Source organism: Humulus lupulus, chromosome 6 (assembly GCF_963169125.1).
Source record: "Humulus lupulus chromosome 6, drHumLupu1.1, whole genome shotgun sequence".
Lineage (NCBI taxonomy): Eukaryota > Viridiplantae > Streptophyta > Magnoliopsida > Rosales > Cannabaceae > Humulus > Humulus lupulus.
The window spans coordinates 106,645,426-106,673,252 of record NC_084798.1 but is presented as its reverse complement, the minus strand read 5'-3'; the positions used below and the strand labels follow the sequence as shown (position 1 = coordinate 106,673,252).

At 39.9% G+C, this 27,827-nt stretch overlaps 1 protein-coding gene across 1 annotated transcript; it reads right to left on the bottom strand.

Annotated features, from left to right (window-relative positions):
- Positions 1 to 10,927: 10,927 nt before the first annotated feature.
- On the bottom strand, positions 10,928 to 13,912 carry LOC133782423 (3-ketoacyl-CoA synthase 11-like). The gene is made up of 2 exons (XM_062221726.1): positions 12,956 to 13,912; positions 10,928 to 12,016 (listed from the first exon to the last, which is right to left on the bottom strand). Exons 1-2 carry the CDS (start codon positions 13,679 to 13,681, stop codon positions 11,231 to 11,233), a joined length of 1,512 nt encoding a protein of 503 aa, XP_062077710.1. The 5' UTR covers positions 13,682 to 13,912; the 3' UTR covers positions 10,928 to 11,230.
- Between the last annotated feature and the right edge of the window lie 13,915 nt (positions 13,913 to 27,827).

The window sequence follows — 27,827 nt, the reverse complement described above, 5'->3', positions numbered from 1 at the left end:
AGCATTGGGTCGCGGTTCTTCATTCCCATTTCGTGTGTTCTTGGTGGCTGCCATATTTGGTGTCGGGTTTCACCACAATCGTTGGTGTGGTTCGTATCAGTTGGTATCAGAGCTTAGGATCATTCGGTTTGGCCTATCCTTTTTTTTTCTTTCATTTGTGTTTCTATTCTATTCGTATTTCTATTTTAGGGTTTCTGAAATCAAAAAAAAAAAAATCTATCTATTCGTGTTCTTGATTTTCTTAGTCTTTGTTCTTGTTTTCCTTCTAAAAATCCGAAACCATTATAGTTAATCTCTTTATTCCAGATTGTTTCTTTGTTCAAATCGTGTTCTTATTTCCTTGTTTACATTAGTTCTTTTTGAAATCCCTTGAAATCCGAAACTAATCAACTGAAATTGTTATTGAGTTTGTGAAAATCCTTGTTTCCTTTGTAAAAATCTGAGATTGTTATTGAGTCAATTGTTTACTTTGTGATAGTGCCACGGATTGATTGGTCCTTTTCTATTTTGGGTTGTTATTTTTGGGAATATTTGTTCTCTGTTATTGGGAGTGTACCACCAATTGTTATAGTGCCACTGATTGAAATTTTGTTTCCCTTTATTTGGGAGAAATTCGAGATTGTTATAGTGCTACAAGTCTATTTGGGTTTTCTGTAATTGGGATTGTTTTTGGTATTCTGTTTTGGGTGAATCACCGATTGATTTTTATGTTATTGGGGAAGTGTTCTTGAATCACAGAGTGTATTGGGAGTATTGGTTTTCACAGATTGGTTTGTTCTTGAATCTGTGTTAGTAACTCAGATTGTTTGATTTCGGGTTGGCTCTTTGGTATTCATTTTTTTTTCTCCTTTTCAGAAATTCGTATCTGGTTTCTCAAATTTGAGAGGTTAAAAAAAAAAGGAAAGGAAAGGAAAGGAAAAGGGAAGGGGATCCGAGAGCAAAAAAAAAAAAAGAGTCTGGAAACCCTTCTTAAAAAATTTTGTTCTATTCTTGTTCCCCATGGTCTAGAGGCCTTTTTGCCAAAACACCACGCAAGTGTTCCAAAAATCACCAGTTTTCGCCACTTTTTCATCGGTTTTCGTTTGGTTTGTTTGGTAGGATTGGCTGCTTGAACCTCCATATCACCATTTCATTAGTTTTCAAAGAGCTTAAAGAAGAATAGAGTGGAAAAAGGCAGTGGTGTAAGCTTATTTGAGGGTAAAAGCCATCATTGAGTGAAACACGAGTGTACTTGAGTGACCATTTTCTTTGAGTGAAACACGGGAGGGAGTGCAGTGAGGTCCTTTCTATAACTGTCGAACCTTATTGTTTTGCAGATTTTTCCATCATGTCACAAAATACAGAAAGAAATACAGGCAATGACAATCCACCACCTACAGTTCCAACTCTACAACTTCAAGCCATTATGGGGGAGATGAGGAGGATGTTGAGGGAGGAGTGTGAACAGATACATGAGCGGTTGGATAGGGTAGAAGAAGGGGCACAACAGGGACCAAGGAGGAATAGGGTGCACCAAAGGGAGGATGAGAATGAAGGGGATTTAGAAGGGGTAGTTTCTGATGATGAGTTTGATAGGATGTCGGCGGGTAACCATAGGAGGTATGGTGGGAATAGAGAAGATAGGAACCAGGAAGATAATTATTTGGGGAATATCAAAATGAGAATCCCAGCATTTCAGGGGAAGAGTGATCCTGAAGCATACCTTGAGTGGGAGAAGAAAATGGAGTTAGTTTTTGATTGTCACAACTACTCCGACATGAAGAAGGTAAAACTTGCTGCCATTGAGTTTACTGATTATGCTATTGTTTGGTGGGATCAGTTGTGCATCAACAGGAGGTGGAGTGGAGATCATCCTATTGACACATGGGAGGCCATGAAGAGGGTGATGAGGCGACGGTTTGTACCACCTCATTATTATCGAGATCTCTACCTTAAGTTGCAGGGTCTTCGTCAGGGCTACAGAAGTGTTGATGAGTATTACAAGGAGATGGAGATGGCTATGATTAGAGCCAATGTTGAAGAGGATCGGGAGGCAACCATGGCAAGGTTTTTGAATGGGTTGAACCGAGAGATTGCTGACCCAATCGAACTACACCATTATGTGGAATTGGAGGATTTGGTTCATATGGCAATCAAAGTTGAGAGGCAGCTCAAGAAGGGTAGTTCAAGTTCGAGGCCAAGACCGAGCCCACACAATCCAAGTACAACACCTTGGAGGTCGAACTATCCAAAGAAAGAAGACCAACCCACTTCATCATCTACACCAAAACCAGCCACCACAGCCACACCACCTCAAGGTAAAACAACTCCTACTAAGTCTCATTCTAGTGAGATAAGGTGTTTCAAATGTCAGAGGCGAGGACACATAGCTAGCCAGTGTCCAAACAAGAGAGTTATGGTGATTCGAGAAAGTGGAGAGATAGATTCTGAAGATGAAGATGATCTTGCTGACATGCCACCATTGGAAGATGCTTCTGACAATGAGTATGGGCCAGAATCTGGTGAGATGCTTGCACTAGTCACAAGGCGAGTCCTGAATTTGCAAGCAAAAGAAGAGGAAGAAGAGGTGCAGCGAGAGAACATCTTTCACACTCGTTGTCATGTGAGAGACAAGGTATGTAGTGTCATTATTGATGGAGGTAGTTGTACTAATGTTGCTAGTGCTTCCATGGTTGCCAAGCTGGGGCTTACAACGCTTAGGCATCCTTGTCCATACAAGTTGCAGTGGTTGAATGATAGTGGTGAAGTGAGGGTTACAAAACAGGTGCTGGTATCATTTCGAATTGGCAAGTATGAGGATGAGGTATTGTGCGATGTGGTTCCCATGCAAGCTGGACACCTCCTTCTAGGAAGGCCTTGGCTATTTGATCGGCGAGTCCAGCATGATGGCTTCACCAACAAGTACTCATTCACGTTCCATCAACGAACAATCACTCTAGCTCCATTGACGCCAAAGCAAGTATATGAAGACCAAGTGAGGTTGCAAAAATTGAGTGATAAATAAAAATTGAGTGAGCAAAAGAATGAGAGTGAGAAAAAAGAGAGACAAAGAGAGAAAATGGTCGAATCAAGTGAGAGAGAAAAGAAAGAGAAGAGTTCGATCAATGAGGGAAGATTAGAGAGAAACAAAATAATTTTTATGTAAAAAAAAGTGAGGTTAAGGAGGCTCTTTTAAACACTAACCAACTTGATGCTAACAAAGGTCATCACAAGCAGGTTTTTGACCCCGGTGATTGGGTATGGGTACACATGAGGAAAGAGCGATTCCCAGCACAAAGACGTTCCAAATTGCTACCTCGAGGAGATGGTCCATTTCAAGTGCTAGAAAGGATCAATGACAATGCCTACAGACTCAATTTACCAGGTGAGTATACTGTTAGTGCTACTTTTAATGTTTCTGATTTGAGTCCTTTTGATGCAGGTAAAGATTTGAGGACAAATCCTTCTCAAGAGGGGGGGAATGATGAGGACACCAAGACTAAAGATCCAAGTCTAGTTCCAGTTGGTCTGGTGACGAGGGCGCGAGCCAAAAGACTCAGTTTAGGAGCTTGATTAGTCTTATTGTATTTTGTCATCTTGCGTTTTTTATTTAGTCTTTGTTTATTTTGTGATAAGTCAAACATTTGACTTGTGTGAGTCCAATAGTCCTTTTGTCTTTAATTTTCGGTTTTCATTAGGAAGACAAAAGGCTTGTCTTTAATTTCGATTTTCATGAGGAAGACAAAAGGCTTGTCTTTAATTTCGGTTTTCATGAGGAAGACAAAAGGCTTGTCTTTAATTTCGGTTTTTAGGAAGACAAAGGGGCTTGTCTTGATGTAATTTTTGGCTATATAAGGCCTTGAAAACATTTGGAAAAATCAGATTGTGATGAAATGAAATTTGTGAGTTTTTCTTCTTGAGTTCTTGAAGAAACTATTAGAACTTATCAAGGGGTTCCTTGTGGCGTTCAACCTAACTTATCAAACGGATTCCCATCTCCATTTGTGGCGTCTTCCTCATACCAAGGTTCGTGCTTGGCTAAGCATTGGGTCGCGGTTCTTCATTCCCATTTCGTGTGTTCTTGGTGGCTGCCATATTTGGTGTCGGGTTTCACCACAATCGTTGGTGTGGTTCGTATCACCATGAAGTGTCACTATTTCACTAACATACAAGTCAGCATATTGATCCGCCGAGTATGTGGTCTTAACTGGCAGAAAATGGGCAGACTTAGTGAGTCTATCTACTATCACCCACACTGAGTCGTGCTGCTTGGTGGTTCTAGGCAACCCTACCACAAAATTCATAGTGATATCCTCCCATTTCCATTCAGGAATGTAGAGCGGTTGAAGCAACCCTGCTGGCCTTTGGTGTTCCGCTTTGACTTGCTGGCATATCAAACATCTAGAAACAAACTCAGCAATGTCCCTCTTCATTCCATGCCACCAATATAATTCCTTGAGGTCTTGGTACATTTTCGTGGACCCTGGGTGCAAGGAATAAGGCGTTGTGTGCGCTTCTTTCATAATACTTTCCTTAATCTCGGCGCTGTCAGGCACACAAATCCTATCCTTGTATCTTAGCAATCCACCCTTAGACATCGTGAAATCGCTGCTGCCACCTTCTTGTACCAAAGCCCCTTGTTTCACCAAGGCTTCATCCAATTTCTGTCCTTCTCGGATTTGTTCTAGTAAAGAGGATTGCAATGTGAGGTTTGCCAAACTTCCTGTCACAATTTCAATCCTAGCATTTATGATCTCTTTCTGAAGAGGCATCTCTATTGCATGCAGCACTGAGACACTCCCATGTCCCCGTCTGCTCAAAGCATCAGCAACTATGTTTGCCTTGCCTGGGTGGTATAGAATCTCACAGTCGTAGTCCTTTACTAATTCCAACCACCTTCGCTGCCTCATGTTCAGCTCCTTTTGTGTGAAAAAGTATTTCAGACTTTTGTGGTCAGTGTATGTCTCACACCTATCTCCGTACAGGTGTTGGCTCCATATCTTGAGTGCGAATACTACAGCTACCAATTCAAGGTCATGAGTGGGATACCGCTGCTCATAATCCTTGAGTTGTCTGGAAGCATAAGCTACCACCTTCCCTTCTTGCATCAACACGCATCCCAAGCCGTTCTTTGATGCATCACAGTACACCACAAACTTTCCACCCTCAGTGGGAACACAAAGGATAGGCGCAGAAATCAACTTATCCTTCATGGTCTGAAAACTTTCTTCACATTTTTCTGTCCATGCGAACTTCTGATGTTTCCGGGTTAAGTTGGTCAACGGGGTAGCGATCTTCGAGAAACCCTCGACAAACTTTCTATAATAACCTGGCAACCCTAAGAAACTCTGAACTTCTGAGGCATTCTTTGGCTGGGGCCAGTCTCTAATGGCCTCGATCTTTGATGGGTCTACTGCAATCCCATCCTTGGAGACTATGTGCCCTAAGAAGGTTACCTGTTCCAGCCAAAACTCGCATTTAGAGAACTTGGCATACAACCGATGTTCCCGTAATCTGTTAAGAGTCAATCTCAAATGCTCTTCGTGCTCTTTCTTGGTCTTTGAGTAAATGAGGATATCATTAATGAACACTACTACGAACTTGTCCAAGAAATCCTTAAATACCCTATTCATCATATCCATAAAGGCTGCTAGGGCGTTGGTGAGTCCAAAGGACATCACTAAGAATTCGTAGTGCCCATAGCGAGTTCTGAAGGCCGTTTTTTGTATGTCTCCCTCTTTCACCTTCAACTTATGGTACCCAGATTGCAGGTCAATCTTCGAGAACACTGAAACCCCTTGTAGCTGATCAAAAAGGTCGTCTATCTTAGGCAAAGGATACTTATTCTTAATGGTGACCTTATTGAGCTCTCGATAATCAATGCACATCCTCATACTCCCGTCCTTCTTCTTAACAAATAGGACTGGTGCTCCCCATGGCGAATGGCTAGGTCTTATGAATCCTTTGTCCAACAACTCCTGTAGTTGGTTCTTAAGTTCCTTTAACTCTACCGGCGCCATTCGATAGGGTGCCTTAGATATCGGTGTAGTTTCAGGTGCAAGCTCGATTACAAACTCGATCTCTCTGTCCGGGGGTAGTCCTGGTAATTCCTCGGGAAACACCTCCGGGAACTCACAAACAATATGAACATTTTCTGGCTTTAGTTCTGACTCCTTGGACTTATCCACTACACTGGCAAGGAACGCCGAACATCCATGTGTTCATCATATTCCGTGCTTCCAGTGTTGATATTATGGGTGTTCGAAGGCTTGCTACTTCACCTTTAAAGGAGAAAACCTCTCCTTCCTTTGGCCTGAACTCTACGATCTTCTTTCGACAGTCTATCGTAGCCCCATGCTTGGATAACCAATCCATGCTGAGTATGACATCATAATCCGGTATACTCAGTTCTATGAGATCTGCTGGGCACTCTCTACCTTCTACCGTTACAGGTGTTGACGGTAACCACTTATTTGACAACATCATATCTCCCGATGGCAACAATGTACTAAAATTATGTTCAAACATCTTATAAGGCATATTCAGTCTATCAATCACATTCATGGAAACATAGGAATGAGTTGCTCCAGAATCAATTAAGACTCTACACATTGTACCAGATATAGGGAGCTGACCTATAACAACGGTGTTGCTATTGGCCGCTTCATTCTGAGTTAAGGCGAAGACTCTTGATGGCACCAGATTGTTATTGTTATTCTGTCCCGCCTTCCATTGTGGGCAATTCTTCCGCAAGTGTCCTGTCTGGCCGCACTTGAAGCATTTGTTGGAACCGGCCTGGCACTCTCCTGGGTGTTTCCTTGTGCATTTAGGGCAGGTAGGATACTCGACTCGGTTGCCCTGTTGGTTCCCATGGTTCCGGTCATTGAAGCGGGTATTGCGGTTGCTATGGTTCTGAGAGTTGTGGTTGTTGCTGTTCGTGACTGAAGGTCTAGGTCTTTTATCAACCCCACTATTCTGCCCTTCGATAGCCTTTCTCTTGTTGCTCTCATGGAAGTTCTTGTTGCAGTGGTTCTCTCTTCTAGCGGCATTATCCTTCCATATTCGATCCTCCAAATATTCAGCCTCAAGAGCTCTGTCCAATACCTCTGCATAACTGATCACCTCAGCGCTGGTCATCCTAACATCCCTTGCTATCATCGGTTTGAGCCCCCTTACAAACCTCTGGACTCGTATTGCATCAGTCGGCACCACTTCAGGGGCAAACTTGGCCAATCGATTGAACTTATGTGCATAGTCGGTGACCGAAAGGCTCCCTTGAACCAGAGTTATAAATTCATCAACCTTAGTTGCTAGCACCGCTGGACTGTAATACTTCTTACTGAATGCCTGGACAAACTGCGCCCAAGTCATGGTATTTGGATCACGGGTCTGTTTAGTCACGTCCAACCAAATTCGTGCATCCATCTTAAGTAGATAAGCTGCGCAGGAAACCCTTTGGCGATCATCTAACTCCATATGATCAAAAATAACCTCAACAGACCTTAGCCAATCTTCTGCCACCATTGGATCAGCTTTCCCTTCAAACATCGGTGGGGCTTGTTTCCTGAAGCGTTCATATACTGGTTCAAACCCATAGGCTACAAGTTGTGGTGCAGGTGGTGGTACTGGCGGCTGAGGTTGTGCCACTGGTACTTGAGATATAGGGTGCGTTTGAGATGTCTGTGGTGCTTGTCTAGCTTGCGCTAGCTCCTCATCTCTTAGTCTCAACTCTTCTCTTAACCTTGCCACCTCTGCAGCCAGGTCCACAGTTGGCGCTGCTGGAGCTGCAAGTTGAACAGTTGGCACTTCAACGTCAGGGATGGCCGTAGTTTCAGACCTTGTGGAGGCACCCTTTCCTCTGCCTCTACCTCTTCCCCTTCCTCCTCTTCCTCTGCTTGACATGATGAAGTTCTAAGGCAATCATAGGAAAAATCATAAGGAAGGAACATTTCATATTGATGGATATTTGTAAATCATGCATTCACATCGCATCACTTAAATTTGCAATAAAATATCCACAGTATTCAAAAAAATGTTTAAAATATTCCAAAATTAAACAATCCCAAAAAGTGTTTAATTAACCAAGACATATATCCTTAAGGTCTTAGAAAATTATTATTAATCCAACTTATTTATTGGCATCCCCATACGATGATCATGAAATGGACTCTAGTCCTCGACGGTGGACTCGTCCTCTGAATTGTAATAAAAGACGTTTTCAGGGATGTGGAAATAGTCGGGAGCGCTCGCCATTATCTCCATCCTCGCGGTCAGACACGGTATAGCTCGCAGTACTTCCTCAACTGTCGTTTCTCCTTCCACGTCATGCACCGTCTCTAAACGCTCCTCTATTTCGCCATCATTCATCTTTACTAGCACTCACTCCAGACGACTAAGGTCATATCTTGCCAGAAAGTTGCGAATCGTAAACTCCATGGTGCTAAACTCCATGTCATCTAGCGCAACGTTATTCCATGATTGATGTAACTGTCGAAGAGCCTCTGGGTACATCGACAAAGCTTCACTCATTACCAAGAATTGCTCTATGGGCCAAAGCAAGGCTCCCCTCTTATTCATTATTCCTTGTATACGATCGCATACCTCCTTCGTCGTCTTTAAAACCGCCATGCGCCAATCATCAGGATCCTCGTCAAGCTCGACTTTTGGAATCACGCGGATTTCCTTAAGCAATTGTTTCTTTGTCGTTCTTAACACAGGAGGCATATTTACTACTGCAGCTAACTATAGAAAAATTAAATAAAATAGAAGCAAGTAATAACACATAAGCAAATACTTACGACGCAGTGAAGTGAGATTTTCCCATCTTTAGCATGTATGGAGGGGTCCTTGGAAACATGGACGACCTGTCTCTGATACCATTTGTAAAGAACGCCATAAACTAATACTTTCATGTATTTCCAGGTTATGTATAAGAAAGTCTTGGTCTCTTTCTGTAAGTTAGCACATGGGATTTGGGGTATGGATTTCTTTTGAATAAAAACGAGTCAAATTATATAGAATGTAGCTGAGAGGGGGATACCTGAATTTTCCTAGAATCATCTCTTAGAGTGAGAAATGCAAGCTTTCCAAATGCTCGACGAGCCACAATTCTTCCGGCTATTGATACATTGTCTTGCTCACCATTCATTTCTTCGCCATTTTCTAAATTTTTATAAGTCTCTTGCAGCTGATTAGCAGAGTGAGTCCTGTCCCACTTATATGCATATGGTTCCAACCCTTTGCTTCTCAATTCTTCTATCTACACAAAACACATCCACACAGACCTATGTTTATTGAGCAGTATTGAAATAACAATGTCCCTCTAACACACATTTCGCCGAACAGTTTATGGGCATTACTTAATTGCCTCAAACAAGGATACGTAATCAACGTCTAATTTCAAAACCTAGAGTCGGGAGTTAATCATCTTCACAATTTTCTCAAACAAAAAAAATACATATATATATAATAATCAATTATCATAGAAATACCTCAATCAAAACTTTGGAGAAACCAATTCAAAGAAGAATGATAAAGAACAGACCTTTTGCAAGCGAATAGCTCGAACTGACTCCGGACTAGAAGTAGTAGAAGAAGAAGAGGAGGATGAGCGACGATTACGGGCATTGGGATTAGTAGCAGTGGCGGCAGAAGAACAAGAGCGAATAAGCAGCGGAGAAGAAGAAAAAGAAGAAGAAGAGCGTCTTGCTCTGAAGGCAGTGGCGGAGGAAGATGAGGTTTTGAAGAGGTGCTTGAGGGATGGTCAGAAGTGTTTAGAGGTTTGGAAATAAAAAAGTAGAGGCAAATAAAAAAGTAAAAAGTAGAAGACTTTACTGACGCGGGCTCCAAAAAATTTTGTACCGCCAATTTTTTTCCCACCAATTGTTTTATTATTTTATGTATGATAATACTTTTTTAATACGATTATATTTATATGCTATGGAAAGGGGTATTTGGTGTAGTGCATATGAGTCAATCGAGTCTATGGTAAAAACACAGGGGCCAAACTAGTATTTTCTCAATTAATATACATATACGTATACAATGATATTAAAATATTTAGAATAGAAAAGTATCAATGTAAGACAATCTCCAATGAAATATGTAAATTTTGTGTCAAAGTTGGCACAAAAAATGAGTAATTTTTATATTTAACTCAATATTTGCAATTGTGCTCCAATGCACAAGATGCAAATTAATTTAAAAAAAATCAACAATTCATTTAATATTTTTTGATAACATACAAAAAGTAATATTTTTTTCATTTTTATTGTAAAAAAAGTAATCAATAATTGTTAATTAATAAATTAGTGGTTATATCATAAATAAATAAAAAGTGACATTTATTGGTGTACTAATTTTGACCCATGCTAAGTCTTGTGTAAAATTCGGCACAAGTTTAGTATGTGTCAAATTTGACACACTTTTTAAAATACTATTGAAGTGATAATTTTGCTAAAATGTACTAAATATAACAAACTTTTTTTTGGCACTCCATTTGAGATTCACTAATTTGCTATATAAAAAGGGCATATTTAAGAAGGTGGTTAAACTATTTTATTAAAATACTGAAAACATAGACATTTACATCCTTTTACATATGTGTCATTTTGCTCCGAATCCCATCAATTTAAAAATGTTAATGTAACAACCAATAAAAAATTCTAATATAAACCACATCGACTTCGGTGGTTCACTTCACTTGGTGTCTACTGGCCATGAATTGAATCGAAGGAGACGATGAGCTTTCTTTCTTACCAATTCTACTGTCCGTATTTACTTCAGATAGCAAAAGAAATTTTAAATTGCAGTGCTTAATCTAATTTTCCAACTATAAGTAAAACTCTTTATTATCATGAGTTATCTAATATAAATCATAACAAAAACTACCAAAAAAAAAAATTGAAAAACGTATATAATAAAAACAACATAATAGTTTCTGGCTAGCTAGCTTGAAATATGATAATTATTCTAATAAATAAATACATGCACACAATATGAAACGCACGTTTTACTAGTACTAGTCCCAAACACATGAGCCCTTCCGATCGAGGACAACCACACAAAGTACACCAAAAAAAAAAGGGAAGAAGATAAAAGCAACATAAAATTAAAATTACAATTTGGCCTATAGTGAATGCTGATGAGTGATTATGACATATCACCATGCCATCAGGCATCAAAACAGGAGACCTCAAACTCTATTATTACTGGTGCACCAATTCTTTCCCTAGTAATAGTAAACATATTATTATTCCGCTAGAACGGGTTGCAATTCTGGCACTGTAACTGGAAAGTCGTCAATCTCATCAATCCAGAGATTCTTCTCCTTTGCCGGATTGACTGACCGGATTGCCCGCCAAACCGCACTGTTACACTTAAAACCCGATCCGAACGCGATTTGCCAAACACGGTCTCCCCTCCGGACCCTAGCTTTGGCTTCAGTGTAAGCCAACTCATACCAGAGAGAGCTACTAGAAGTGTTTCCGAACCTGTAAAGGGTCATTCTGGAAGCTTCCATGTGCAATTTGGTGAGATCAAGGTTCTTCTCGATCTCATCAAGGACAGCTCGACCACCTGCGTGGATACAAATGTGTTCAAAAGCTAGCTTGAAATCAGGCACGTACTGCTTAATCTTCATCCTGAGTATTCTTCTCCCCACAAGATTTGCCAAGAAGAGGATTTGCTCCGATATAGGGAGGACTAAGGGGCCTAACATGGTGATATTAGTCTTGATTGCGTCTCCAGCCACCGGAAGTAGGTCCCTCGAGAGCTTGACGCCAATGTGTCCTTCATCGTCTTCTTGTTGCATCACGCAACGGTAGCTCTTGTCGTCGCCGCCCTTGTGTGTGCGTAAGGTGTGCATCAGTTGATACTTGGAACGACGGCGTTCAGAGGATTTGTTCGTTAGGAGAACTGCCGCACCGCCAAGGCGAAACAGGCAATTGGTTATGAGCATTGACTTATTTGTGCCGTCGTACCAGTTCAGGGTCATGGCCTCTGTGCTTACCACTAGCGCATACGTGTTGGGTTGTTCCTAATTAATGATATGCACAGTTAATACAAAAAATTACATAGATGTATTTAGTACTAGATCAATGCTTAATAATTGTAGTTAATGATTATGCAATATATTAGTATTGTTATACCACGTGAAATCATATATGATAATACTTAATAAATTTAAATATGTTACAGCCAATTCAAAATTGCTCCAATAACACTTGTTTGTGCTATTGGGAAGTGTGCCCATAGCAATTATCAACATATTAACATAGCACACACGTTTTTATATACTCACGTTGTTTGTATACATCTCACCATAATTACTGTCAAATTCATGGATTTTCTTTTTCTGGGTCAAAGTCTTTGACTCAAAGAGACATATCATTGATAATGAAGCTAGTAAGACAAAGACGTCAGCTTTTCTTTAAAGGGAAACAACAAACCAACAAACCGTCGAGAAATTTGTTTTTTCATGATTAATATTTTAGATTAAACGCAGCTTTTTTACTTCAGCTAAAGATCTTACTATGTACAGTAGACTAAACGCTTCTTAAGGGTGTCAAGCACCAAATTTGAATAATTAAGATCCGAACATCAGTAGTCTAATATGTACAGTAGTCAAAAAAATAAATAAAAAACAGTAATAGAACAGAACCAAATGCTCTTGCTTCCATATATATATATATATATATGTATGTATATACATATAAATGTTTGTGTTTTAATTAAGAAACAAATAACCATGGAATCACAGCTTCAAGACATGTTTGAATCTATTATGATGATAAATAATTTCTGCCATTTAACTATCTTGATGGTTGTTTTTTAAAGTACATAATCTTTAATCAAATAAATATCATGAGTTTTCCCCTTTACTGAGTTCTTTAACATGGCTTGGACCGCAAAGATCTATATATATATATATATATATACACACACAGACATATATACACATTTTTAAATTACAAACCTGTAACAAACGTTTGGCAAGGTCGACAGCAATAATTCCAGCGCTGCATCCCATCCCACCGAGACTATAGCTTAAAATGTTCCCCCTAAGCTTGTAACGGTTAACAACCATGGCTGACAGAGATGGTGTAGGATTGAACAAGCTACAGTTGACGACCAAAATTCCAATATCTTTGACATTAACTCTGGTCTTGGCCAACAACTCGTCTATAGCCCCAAATACCACCATCTCAACCTCCTCCCTCGCCTTCTTCATCGTTGCTATCGGCGGGTCCTCCAGTGCGGCCTTCGGTGCGTATGTCTTCTGTCCGTACCCGGATCTCTCAATGATTTTCTGGTTAAACTTCAGAAGATCGTCGCTGAACGAGGTGGCTTTTCCAAGCTGCCGCATGAAAGTCTCACGACTGCACATTAGGGAGGGATCCGGCTTGAAGCAGGAGAAGTCGAGAAGATAAACGGCGCGAGGGCGCCATGAGAAGTACAGCGTGACGAGGCAAACGGTAAGGGCTGTGCAGACGAGTGTACCGGAGACTAGGCCGAGTTCAAACTGTTGAAAGAGTTGAGCAATGTCTTCGATCGAGAGGTGACCTAGGGCTATGATGATCGGAAGAAGGAAAAGATACATGGCATTTGAGATCAAGTAGTGGTAACCAAGCTTGACGTACTTGAGTTTCACTGAGTGCGGTTTTTTCTCAAGGTCTCGTGCTACTTCTTTCTCGTTCCCCATTTTTCGACAGTTGAACACAAAAATAAAAATTAAAAAAGTTTTAAGGACTAAGGCCGGATTGAATCGATGAATATTTTCAGAAGAAGGTGGACAAATAAGCTGCTACAGTAATGTAAGTGAAAGAAGAAAAATATTTCATATTATTGAAGTCATACGTGAAATACAAAGAAAATGTTAAGCCATGAAAAGAACGATGATCGTGTAATAATATGAGAATGGTTGTGTTGTTTTTATACACTTACAACAGAAAGCGTGTAATGGATAATTGATGAACATAATTCTAATTTATTTGTATTGCCAACACCATCTGACTTGTGATATAAATGTAAACCAACTATCACCATTACCATCCACAACTACCACTAGCAAACTAGTAAAAAAAAAACAGCATATTAAGTAGGAGATAGGTTAGGTTGGCACATCAATGCATATTTACGACAATCTCATATATATTGATTACTCATGTAAGGGTTTGTTTATTTATATATATATATATATATATACCCTATACTCGCTTTTATATTGTACACTTTTCATTAGAGTAAAAGTAATTATATATGCTGACAAAACATGTACGAAAAAATTACACATACCTATTAGTAAATCAGGTTTAATGGGTGAACTCTATCTTAAATAATTTTGATTGGACGAAATATGTTCTTTTCATAGATTTGTGTAATCTCTGAGTACACATTTTGTATACAAATATCAATATTATTCAGACATTAGTTTCTTTGTTTGTTAGTTTCTGTTTGTTTAAAGCTTAATTTCTTGGAATTGTTTGTATTAATTTGTGTATTCTATAAATTTATGCTCCACTGTTCCTGAATTCTAATGAAAAAAACCCATGAAAACTAGAGACAAAGTTTAATGAAAGAATTCTAAATAAGGAATGAATATGTTCAACTGTTCTTGAATTCTTTAATAGGTGAGATTTCTTTTAATTCATTCAAAATCCATTAACGGTGACATACCTATTATTAAATGTTTGGTGAGGGTAGATTTTAATCATAAAATTTTAAATGGCACGTACGAAAGTTTGTAAATGACCAGACAGAGGTAGAGTTGCCAGAGAGTAGCCATTCCCACTCATTAATTTTAAGTTTGCAGTCAATACCTAGATTAGAGAGGCTAATGTTTTACAAAACAAAACGAAAAATCAATGTCATATGTGCACAACATTGGAGTTGTTCACTAAAAATTTAATTTATTTTTGGGTTACTCATGATTGCTACCATACTTCTATTTTTTAGTGGAAAGAAAATAAGTGTTTTCCCGCATGTGGGTAAATTTCATGGGCGCCATACACGACAAATGTGTTGGGATAAAGTTATTGGATCTAAATTTGAGGTGAAAAAGATTGGGAAATTATAATTGCACCCAAAAAATATATATAGGCTCTACATTAATTAAAAAAATATATTTTAAACTAGTTTTAGTACTTTTTCTCAATATTTTTCTTGACATTCTTTAAAAAAATTTCTGTTAATTTCAATAATTTTATTTTATCTTGTTCTCATTATTTTTTTTAAAAATAATTTATAATTTTTTATAAAAAAACTTTTTCTTTAACAAGTTTTTATATTTTTTTGTTTTAATTTTTATTTTATTTAAAATCTATTTTATTTATATGTATTTTTTAGAATAGGAAAAAGTTAAAAAAATTAGAAAAATGTGAGTATAAGTTGATAAAAATATATATTACAATAATGTTGAGACCCAATCAGTCAAAGCCACCACCACCCCTACAAAAATTCATAACAAAATTACAATAATGTTATCGGAAGAACCACCACCGCCACCACCAACAACCTCCTAGAAAACAAAACCCAAGCAGAGGCAACAAAAATGTTTACAATACTAAAACTATCAAGAACATGATTGAAAAAAATAAAGAAAAATAGCCCCTGAGCCTCATCACCCAAACCCACGAGCCCCATCACCCTACCCCAACCCCGAGCCCCATCACCCAACCCAAACCCTGAGCCTCATCACCCAAACCCCCGAGCCCGAGCCCCATAACCCAATCCCAACCCCAACCCCAACCCCGAGGCCCCTGTCCCATAGGCCAGACCCAAACCCTGTGAGCCCCATGACTGTCCGACCTCACAACACACCCAGAGAGAGAAAGAGAGATTAAGAGAGACGTACCCAGAGGCCCAAGCCCCTGCTATAAGTCCCAAGCCTTCACAAAGAAGTACAATGGATGAGTCTCGTTCACATTGGTTTGGAGAAGAGAAGCTGCAAACACGTATTTCAAAGAAGAGAAGAGAAGAGAATAGAAGAGAGGTGGACCAAATGACGGGCTGGGCAAAATTTTTTCATATAGATAAGTATTAGCGACGAGACCCGTCGCTATTATTATTATCCCACCGCTAATAATATTATTAGCGGCGGATAGTCCGTCGCTAATAATATTAATTATTTGCCGTTAATAATTCTAAATAACAAAGCTCGGGAATTTTCCCGGGTATTTGATGACAAGCATTAGCAGCGGACAATCCGCCACTAATAATTATAGCTCTGCCACTAATAATATTTTATATATATTTTTTAAATTAAACATTATTAGCGATGGACCCCCTAGTCCGCTGCTAATAACCTTAACATTATAGGTTGATTCAGCCCGCCTCTAATTATACCGCCTCTAATAATAATTTTTCTTGTAGTGTAATTCAACAAGGAATCTCTCTCTCTAAAATCTCACAAGAAATATGAAGATGAGAATAATTAATCAAAGGTCTCCTTTTCTGGTTTCTTGAAGTACTAATTATAGAAAAAAGGCGGTTAAAATTTTAGAAAGAACTTGTCCTAATTCGTCCACGTCAGTAACCCAAGTGCATCAAATAACAAATTGAAGTGTGGAAATTATCAATTTTTCGCTCTTCCCCGATCCCTTCCCAGTATAGCATGTTCGACTATCAAAGGATCGGGCAACAATCTTCCTAGGTTTAGCTCCTTCGACCCTCAAAGGGTCGGGTGAGCTTAACTACGATCTTTTAATTATTTCAATCGTTCACCTGTTAAGTGTTAGTATAAATCATATTTTAATTAAAGTACATACTTAAACATATAAAATTATCAGAGTAATTTTGTTTTACACACCAAGCACTAAAGGAAAATACAGGGATCACCCAAAGATTATAGCAAATATTGAAATAAAGGTGTGCGATAATTTAAATAACACTAGAACTTCTATTGTACTTTAACCAACTTAGCTTACGTCCAGTGAGATTATATTTTGTGATGAACATTTGATAAGATTTGGATTCATCTATTTATAGGTCGATATGTAACTGTTACCATGAGTTTAGCAATTAAAGTTGTTATTACATGGCATTGTTTACCCAGAAACGGACTACCTAATGACGTGGTAGGACTGGCCTACACGTGGGATGCACGTGGCAGTTGAAGTAAGTATATTATGTTCGACCATCGACCAGAAAAGAATTTGCTCATCAGACATCATAATTATGGGCGACCAGCCTGGTCGCGTATATTCATTTATTTCCTTCAGATATGTAATTTTATAATTACGTATTAGTTGTAATTTCCATTATTATTTAGATACGCCTGTATTAAATATAATTAAGGCTCATTGTCCCATGCAGGACTCCTTGAGCCTATAAATAAGAATCAAATGGCTCAAGAGAAGGGACTTTTTACTTTTGGGATTTTTACTTTTTGGAACTTCAGAATTTTTTGTGAGAAATAGAATGTTTTTATACACCATATTTGTATTCATCCGAAAGCTTGTGAAACTCGTGAACCCTTGTTCATTGATCATACCTCTTGGGATTTTACATCATAGGAACACGGAGTAGACGGAGGTCATTACTATCTTATTGGGGCTGAACCACTATAAATCTTTTGTGTCGTTTATCTTGTTGTCTTGATTTCATCTCATTTTCTATCCTTTTAATTGATTCCGTGTCATTGACCAATTTGAGGGTCAACATTTTGGTGCTTTCATTGAGAGTTGAACTCAAGACTTTCAAAAAGATCAAATGGCAAAAACGGCTAGAAAGACTGGACAAACCTCTGGTGTTGCACCATCTCAGCCTCCTCCACAAAATGTGGCTGAGGATGATCCACAAGTGGAGTTCGAAGAGGAGGAAATGGATTTTGAGACCTTGAGGACGACACTGATTGTGTTGCAGGAAGAGTTAGCCAATCTGAGGGCTAATCAAGAAAATGTGGCTGAAATGATGGTATTGCAGCAGAGAGAAATTGATTGGCAATGCCAAGAACTGAATGAGAGGTAGGCCGGCATGGATCGCGGACAGAGGGACACCACTGCCGCCCTGGAGGCAGCCATTCAGTTGGCTCGAGGACAGCCTACGCCAGCTTCTCAGCCGGATCAGCCACCTAGTGTACTGCCACAACAAGATCCACATTCAAATTGTCCACATCATCACCACACTCCACCTCCACTGGCAAGCCCTCAGAGGCTGGAGAAGCCTCCTGCTGCTCAACAGGATATTCTATTTCAACATTCTGAGCAGCAACCTCCTTCTCGCGTTGGTCGAGATAATCTCCAGCAGCAAAGGCAGAATAGGGTCGGGCAGCCTCCCCGAAGCCCTAGACGCCAAACTGTTGAGGAGCCAAATCCACAGAGCAGGGGACAACGTCCTTCTGCTGGCAGGAGACAGGACGAGTTAGCCTATGTGGTCAGGGGCCCCCCACGACATAATAATGTCCGGGGACCCACCGACCAACGCAGGCCTCCAACTGACGAACTTGACGTGCCAGTGAGGGGAGGGGGAAATAGCGCGATTAGCAGGTCACACCATAGTCGGTCATGTTTTAGGGATGGCCATGACTATAATGAAGCTGATTCCAGCAGAGGAAATGCTGGTCAAAGGCAAGGGGAGAGGGGTGGAGAACGGATTCCCCCACAAAGAGAACATCGGCCGACGAGCCAGAATGCTAGGGGGCAGCCTAACGTGTTTGATCGACTGGGCGCTAGCAAGCAAAGGCGCAGGGATGATGATTTGAGGGACGTACTCAATGACAGGTGGGAAAGGCACGACAAGTATGCCCCTCCAACACCGATTGCCCAAACAGTATCAGACGCTGTACAGGCCTAGCTTGATGCGGTGAATCAGGCTGTCCCGCAGTTAGTGGGGAGCCGAACATCCCACATTGAATATGATCGGAGAAGAGGCACTCAATTCATACAAAGAATAGCAATGGACGAAACCCCAAGAAAAATTAAGATGCCGGTCTTACCCAACTTCAATGGATTTGGAGACCCAGTATCTCATGTGAATAAATTGAAGATACAAATGGACATCCAGATGGTGTTAGATGAAGCTCGATGCAGAATCTTTTCGGCCACCTAATCCGACACTGCTCAGGAGTGGTTTTTCAAATTCCCTCCTGCTAGCATAGTGTCATGGGAAATGTTCATGAAAGAATTTTACAGGCATTTTTATGCTGGTCGAGTACATCCAACCGAAGCCAACCAATTGGTCGAGATACGCCAGAAGGAGGGAGAATCCTTGAAGGAGTATGTCCAACATTTTATGAGAGCCGCTGCTGGGGCTAAGACAGTTGGTGATGAGGGAAAAATGATGGCACTTACTGCTGGAGTACGGCGCCATTCATCCCTCTAGAATAGTCTGAGGAAGAACGAGGTGAAGAGCACCCAAGAATTCTTAGACCAAGTAGACTGGTACATCAAGCTTGAAGAGGCAATTGCCAACGAAGGTAAGGTGCCCACAAACAACCAGGGTTTAAAGGAAGATCCCACCAAAGCCACCAATGGGTCTGGGAAACCCAATGGCAACGAAAAAAATAATGGGAAAAACGGAGGGAAAAGGGCAAACCACGAGCCGTCAACATCTAAAAATAAGCGCCCTAAAAGTAATAGATATGAGCCGAGGTTTACTAATTACATGATCCTAGTCGAAAGCAGAGCAGAAGTGTACCAGGCTACCAACACCACTGTCCCTTACAAGTGACTAGCGCTGATCAGGAAAGATATCTCCAAAAGAGATACAACCAAGTTTTGTCGTTTTCACAATGATTGTGGTCATGACACCAACGAGTGCAACCAGCTTAAAGATGAGATCGAGTTCCTTATCATACAAGGACACCTGAGAAGATATGTACGAACCACTAGAGGTTCTCAGCGAGAAGCTTAAGGAGGCAACGAGCAGGCATTTGTACGCCAACGCTCGCCCCCTTTACAGCAAGCTCCAATTTTCGGTACACTGCTGACCATCTGTGGCGGCCCACACCTGACAGGGGATAGTGGGAAGGCAAGGGAGCGATCCGCCCAAACCTTACGTCATGACCAGAACACTGAAATGCTGAACGTAGAGGAGAGAACCCCCAAAAAAGCTCGAACAGAGGAAGAACTGACAACTTTCTCTGAGCTTGACGCCCAACATGTCTGGTTTCCCCATTCGGATCCTATGGTCGTGGATGCCCATATCGCCAATATGATGGTTAAGCGGGTGTTAGTGGATACAAGAAGCTCAGTAAAAATTATGTACAAGTCTTCGCTAGAGAGGATGAAGTTGTCAGTGAAGGATTTGGAGCAATGCAACCAAACCATTTATGGTTTTTCTGGCGAGGGGCTCGCGCCAACGGGGTCGATCAGGCTTCTAGTCACAGCAGGAAATACACCTGCGAATAGGACATTACTCACTACTTTTATAGTAGTTGATTATCCTTCGGCATATAATGCTGTGATTTGAAGGCCTATTCTAGTCGACCTACGAGCTGTGACCTCGGTCTGGCACCTGGCCATGAAGTTTCCAACCGATGTAGGGGTAGGATGCGTGTTGGGAAACCAACGAGAAATGCAGGAATGCTATAATTTCTCGATTACCAAGGCGAAAAGGGGTGGATCGAGAGAAAGAATCGAGAAAGGGTTGCAATTGTCCAATGAAGTACAAGCCCAATCAGGTGAGCATGTAACCAAATAGGTGTTGGGGTTTTATGCCCTAATTAAAACCCAAATTCTTTGTAATCTCATTTTATTATCAATAAAAGAATATAAATCATTTTTTGACTTGGTCAATCACTTTGCTCACATGTTTTATTTTCATGATTATTTGTTTAATATAAACTTCTATTAAATCCCGAGCATATAGCTATTCTTATATATAGTGACATAATCACAGTGGAATATAAATATGATTATATGTTCAAACTAAGCTAATCCTAAGATTAGTCAGTGCATAGGATTTACACTGACTTGCCAATCTACGATATGATCTACTTACACATTATAGTGTTATGTTCTTTCCAGAACATTAGCAAAGTAGATAAGATTGGATGTATTTGTTATATCGGACAGGACCGATATTGACAGTTGATAAGATAAGTAAACATACCATTATTATCTATTCTAGTCATATCATATAGTTGACCATAGGTCAATTCAATCTCAATTCTGAGTGGTTAGTATTCTAACTGATTATATTATTTGAGTTCTTTGACTTGTTCGTTACCAGCTTACCCTACGGACTAGCCCATACTTACATCTTGGGAACTCGGTAGGATAATTGAGTGGGAGTGTTAATCATAGATATGAACATCTATAGCTTCTGATGAAGAAGTGAAACGATGGTTTCCTGTTAGTTTTGCTCAAGGTGTTAAATGATAGAGATCTCATTTCAGTAATTAAATTAGTTTACTGAAATATCATTTACAAGGAACTAAGTGTTTTAAGGATAAAATACAATGAGGGGTAAAACGGTATTTTAGTCCTATCTCATTGTAGACCGTCTATAGAGGATTGAGTGACAATTATGGTTGTAACAATGGATAATTAATAGCGTATATATATTTGTTATAGAGCGTTCTATGAATTCAAGAGTGCAATTCCAAGTCTATAGTGGAGTTACGAGGAATTAATAAGTTAGTAAATTTATTTGTTAGATTTATGATAACTTATTGGAGCTTGATTTCATAGGCCCATGGTCCCCATTTTACCTTGGATAAAATCATCTAAATAGTCTCAATTAATTGATTTAATTATCAATTAGATTTATCAAAGTTGACCAGGTCAATTTTGGATAGTTTCACAAAGTTGTGTAATTTTGAGAAGAAAAGAGAAATTATGGCAGATTTATTAATTAAGATAAATTGGTATCTAAATTAATAAATAAATTTAAATCAAGGTTCAAATTATAAATAATTAATTTGATAAATGATTTAAATAATTATTTAATTAATTAAATCATTAGAAAATAATACAAGCCTTGATTTTAAGTCCAACGGGCTTATAATCAAATGGGAAATTTCACGGGCCTATAGCCCATGATAATTTCGACCTAGGGCTTCAAAATGGCTATTATTTTATTGATTTTTTAATTGAATTAAATGGCCTAATTGAGTCTATAAAAGAAGTGCTTAGAGAGAAGTCAAAACATAAGTTTGATAAGTCACAAGACAGATTTTCTGATAGTTTTAGATTCTCTCTAAACACAAGTCCTTTTCTAAGCCTCTTTGTTATTTTCTCTTCTTCTCTCTATATCTATCTCATGTGTTGAGAATTGCCCACACTAGTCTAGGTGGTTCTAAGGATACATTGGAAGATTGTGAAGAAAATAGAAGATCGGTTCAGTTTCTTGATAATACTCTGCGACAGAGAGGATACAAGAGTTAGAGAAACTGAAGGAATGACTCTTTAATTCCGCTGCGTATACTGTAAGTATTCTATTCTTTGTTTCTCTTTGAATTCAAATTTAGAAACATGTTTTAGGCTATCTCGTATTAATTTATTTAATATTAGATATACATGAAAATAAATAAAGATCTTTTATAAGCTTTTTCCAACAATAGGGTGTCGCACAAAGTGAGGATAGAGAATTAGATCCTCGCTTTGGGGATTTTGAAGAAGATGTAGGACCAGTCGAGGACCTCAAGGAGGTCCAACTTGATGAGGCAGATCCGACCAGGGTTGTGAAAGTCAATAAAAACTTAGAGACAACAACAAAGCAAAATCTAGTGGAATTTTTAAAGGAGAACCCGGAGGTGTTTGCCTGGTCACATAAGGATATGGTTGGGATTGACCCAACGGTTATCAACCATGTCTTAAACATAGATAAAACTTTTCCACCAGTACAACAAAAAAGGAGGTTGCTCGACAAAGATAGATCAAAAGTGTTAAAAGAAGAGGTTGAGAAGCTAAAGGAGAAAGGATTCATTAGGGTAGCGTTTTATCCATCTTGGGTCTCTAATCCCGTGTTGGTTCCCAACCCGAATGGCAAGTGGAGGATGTGCGTGGATTTCAGAGACAATAAAGCCTGCCCAAAGGATTATTTTTTGCTCCCAAGGATCGACCAGCTGGTCGATGCCACCTCAGGGCATGAGATCTTATCATTCATGGATGCATACTCTTGATACAATCAGATCAGTATGCACCCACCTGATGAAGATCACACTAGCTTTCAAACTGATACAGGGCTATATTGTTACAAAGTAATGCCCTTCAGTTTGAAAAATGATGGTGCGACTTACAAGCGACTAATCAATCACATGTTCAAAGAGCTGATCGGTGTTAATATGGAGGTATATGTTGATGACATGCTGGTTAAGTAGAAGAAGGTAGAAGAGCACACTGGGTACATGCAAAAGTGCTTCAATGTCTTCAACAAATATCAGATGAAGCTAAATCCCCTTAAGTGTTCCTTCGGAGTTGGATCAGGAAAAATTTTGGGGTTCATTGTGAACTCGCGAGGTGTCGAAGCTAATCCCGAAAAGATCAAGGCCCTGATCGAAATGAAGTCCCCAACTAAAATTAAAGATGTTCAAAGTCTAACCGGGAGGATTTTCGCTTTGAGTAGATTCATTTTCAAATCAACGGACAAGTGCGTTCCATATTTTAATCTGCTTAGGGGCAATAAGAAATTCGAGTGGACAGAAGAGTGCGAGTTGGCTTTCCAGGCTCTAAAGTATCATATGTCGCAACCACTGATTTTTTCCAAACCGGTCGAGAAAGAAACTTTGTTCATCTATTTGGCAGTCACTAAGTATGCTGCTAGCGCTATCCTGGTCAGAGAGGAGGAACATGTCCAAAAAGTTGTGTATTTAATAAGAAATAGGCTAATAGGAGCAGAACTGCGATATCCGCCCATCGAGAAATTAGCCTATTGCTTGATTTTAGCCTCCAGAAAGCTGGGACCATACTTCCAAGCTCACCCCATCGTAGTACTCACCGACCAGCCACTACGGCAAGTCCTGCAGAAACCAGAAGCTGCCGGTCGATTGTTAAAATGGGCAGTTGAAGTTGGATAGTTCGATATTTCTTACTCGCCACGAGCAGCTGTGAAGGGACAGGCTCTAGCAGATTTTGTCACAGAATTTGCTGGGCTCCAGGATACCGAGCCGATAGAAGAGCCTGAATTCCAAAGCCAAACTCCTTCTTGGAAGTTGTTCATAGATGGCTCTTCAAAAGAGAACAATGCTAGAGCAGGTTGGGTCTTAGTCACGCCCGAAGGACATCGATTCCACTGTGCAATTAGATTCAACTTCACAGCGTCCAATAACGAAGCCGAATACGAAGCTCTGCTTGCAGGATTAAGATTAGCCGAGGAAATGGATATAAAGTCACTTGAAATCTATAGTGACTCCCAGTAGGTGGTTAATCAAATTATTGGAGAATATCAAGCCCAGGGTCTGAAAATGGTTGCTTATTTGAACAAAGCAAAGGAATTATTGGCACAATTTGAAAAATATACTCTCCAGCAAGTACCTCATGACCAGAACTCAAACGCTGATGCTTTGGCCAAGTTAGCAAGCGTGAAGGATGCTGACACCTTGAATATTGTGCCTGTTGAACATTTGTCCGCACCGAGCATTCAAGCAGAAGAGTCTTTGCTGGTAATCCAAGCAACAGACACATGGATGACGCCCTTCATTGAATACTTAGAACATGGAGTGCTGCCGGCGGACAGGAACAAAGCAAGAACCCTCCAAAGACAGATGGCTCGATTCATTCTGGTCGATGGAAATTTGTATAGGAGAGGGTACTCAATGCCACTTCTAGGGTGTGTTTGAAAGGAAAAAGCCAAAGAAATAATGCGAGAAGTCCATGAAGGTTTTTGCGGAGATCATGATGGGGTGCAGAGTTTATCAAAAAAGATCCTAAGGCAAGGATACTTCTGGCCAACGATGAATGAAGACTCTGTAGATTTTGTTCAGAAATGTGATAAGTGTCAAAGGTTCTCCAAGATACCGCGAGCAGTCCCTAATGAGTTAAAATAGATGCAAAGCCCGTAGCCATTCGCAGTGTGGGGAATAGATCTGATCGGGTCTTTGCCCACGGGAAAGGGCAACATCAATTATGTTGTAGTTGTTGTTGACTACTTCACAAAGTGGGCCGAAGTTTAGCCACTTGCAAAAATGACGACCAAGAAGGTGCGGGATTTTGTGGTCAAGAACATTGTGTGTCGCTATGGGTTGCCAAGAAATATTGTCTCAGATAATGTCACACAATTTGCAGCGATTTGTTCACAGATTTTTGCGAAAGGCATGGGATTATCAAGAGTTTTTCTTTAGTAGCTCATCTGCAAGCAAATAGACAGGTTGAAGCTGTCAACAAAACACTAAAGGATACCTTGAAGAAAAGGCTTGAAGAAGCGAAAGGGGCATGGCTAGAACAGTTACCTGAAGTCCTTTGGTCGTATAGAAATTCCCATCGAACAGCAACAAGCCATACTCCATTTTCCTTGGCCTATGGATATGAAGCCATGTTGCCTGTTAAATTAGATCCACCATCGCATAGAACGTTGGCATATGATCAGAGTGTGAATAGTTAGTTATTGATGGAATCTTTGGATTTGGTCGATGAAAGGCGCGAGCAAGCTCAACTTCGAGTAGCAGCTTACCAACAAAAGGTCGCTCGGTATTTCAACTCTAAAGTATGCGAAAGAAAATTTAACGTGGGAGATTTGGTACTTAGAAGAGTTTTTCTAAACACCCGTGATCAAGCTGCTAGCGTGCTTGGACCTAATTGGGAAGGTCCGTATCAAATTGAAGAAGTCCATCGACCAGGCACCTATAAACTTGCTCACTTAAATGAAGATCTCATTCCTCTCTATTGGAATGAAGAACACCTGCGCAAGTATTATCAATAAAACAGTTCTTTTTAAATAATTGGCTTGTATTAATTTCACTCTGTACAAGTTTATGAACAAGGGTTAGTCAATCATATGACTGTTGCTTATAAGTGTAAGATTAGTTTTTTGATCACTCGTACAGACACGATTGTTCATTTACTACAAGAAATAAAAAGAACTGTGCGCAGCCAATTATTCTTGCTAATTATTGTATTTATTACAAGTATTTGCTCATTACGTGTGTTGTTTTGCTATATAATCACTTTTTATAAGTATTTTTACGAGCAGTAATGTTCAAACAGGTCTTGGTCTTGACAAGTGACCGAGGACCTTAAGCTCCTCAATCACTTGGGGGGCATATAAGGTACTAAGCAAGCAAAGCATATCAACATGCATATGTAAACATACGAGTAAATAAAGGGAAAGCATACTACGGTACTTAGAGTATTTTTCAAAATTTTGTTAAATCAAAACAAAGTACTATGCTAAGTTTGGTCATGCAAACCGATGTTATAATAAAGTGCAAATATTATAATATCAAAAGTAAAATGTTTTACACTGCGAGCAGTTTCTACTCGGATGTAATTATTAATTAAAAGGAAAGTTGCCTACACAGCAAAAACATTGTCTTGATATCACGAACCGTGGTTCGTGTGTCCTAGTTACAAATTAAATAAATAAATAGATAAAGTTATGAAGCAGCAGGAGCAGCTAGAGGTTCTTGTTGAGGCTGCTAGTCGACTGTGGTATCATCACCCTCGTCAATGCCTTCAATACCTGTAGGCAAAGAAATCTCAGGGGATCCCTGAGTTGTCTCCTCTTCAAGGCGAGCAACGCATTTCACTAGCTTAACCTTCTTCACACGCTCTAGTAAATAATCAAAGTTTGCCTCGCGGTTGTTTTCCAGAACATATAAAAGTAGTTAAATGATGCTCCCCTGAACCTCTCCAAGTCACTGGCATTGGTTTCTTCAAGTAATTTATAATCAGTTCGCCTTGGAGTTTGGAGGCCTCTTTGTAGTTCAACACTTAAGACTTCTTGTACCTCTCTTTAGACTTCGTGACTTTGACCAGGGTCTCCTTATGTTGCTTCAGCTCCTCGCCCAGCTTGGCAATCTTCTCCTCAGCAGCTCTTAGTTGTTCGACATTTTTCTCCTCGGTCACCTTGACCTGCTCGGCGTGTTTGGCCTCGGCCACTTTGAGCTGTTCAGCAAGCCTCTCCTCAACAACTTTAGTCTCTTTAGCGTATTCAGCAGCCATTGCCTCCAACCGACGCTAGCCAGTACTCAAGGTTAGAACTCCCTGCGATCAAAGAAAATATAAAGTTGTTAGTAGAAATGAAAGGACAAAGTAAACAATTAAAGCACAACAAAAAATGGTAACTCACACTGAGTACTTCATTTAGCCCGCGGCTGAAAATCTGATCGACCTTCATGAAGCTAGTGTTGCTGATGGCCTCTCGGCTGCACCGATACCTTGATAGATTTTTATCTTGTCGTTGGCTGAATTGAAGGCTATGTTCACGATAGCTTCTCCTTGAGTATTTCTTGACTGATCAGGAGGATTCTGGTCGACGGGAGCTGGTGGAGGAGTCAGGTTGATGGGAGCTAGTGGAGGAGTTTGGTCGATGGGAGCTAGAGGAGGAGTAGTTTCCTTGGAAGGTGCAGGTGCAGGAGACCTCAGTCCTCGCCCTTTTCTTGGAAGGGTTGCTGCTACCTTCCCTAGGGTGTCGTCTGCTTTCCTTCTTCCCACTCACAGGAGCAATGGTTTTGGGTTGGCTGTACAGATCAAATGCGTCGTCGGAAGGCATGACTGAATGATATAAACAAACGATCAGGCAATATAAATTGAGATATTTACTAAAGCAAGGAAATAAGAGTAAAAAAAATTCTAAGTAGTATACCCAAGCTACTATTACTAGTCGATACATTATTTGTGGTACTACTGCTACACTCACACTCTGCCTTGAAGAAGTCTGAATTTAAACTAGTCGCATATTTAAAGTTGCCGTCTCCATCAAATAAATGACAGGGAATGGGAAAACTGTCTAAGAGTGAGAAGTTAGTA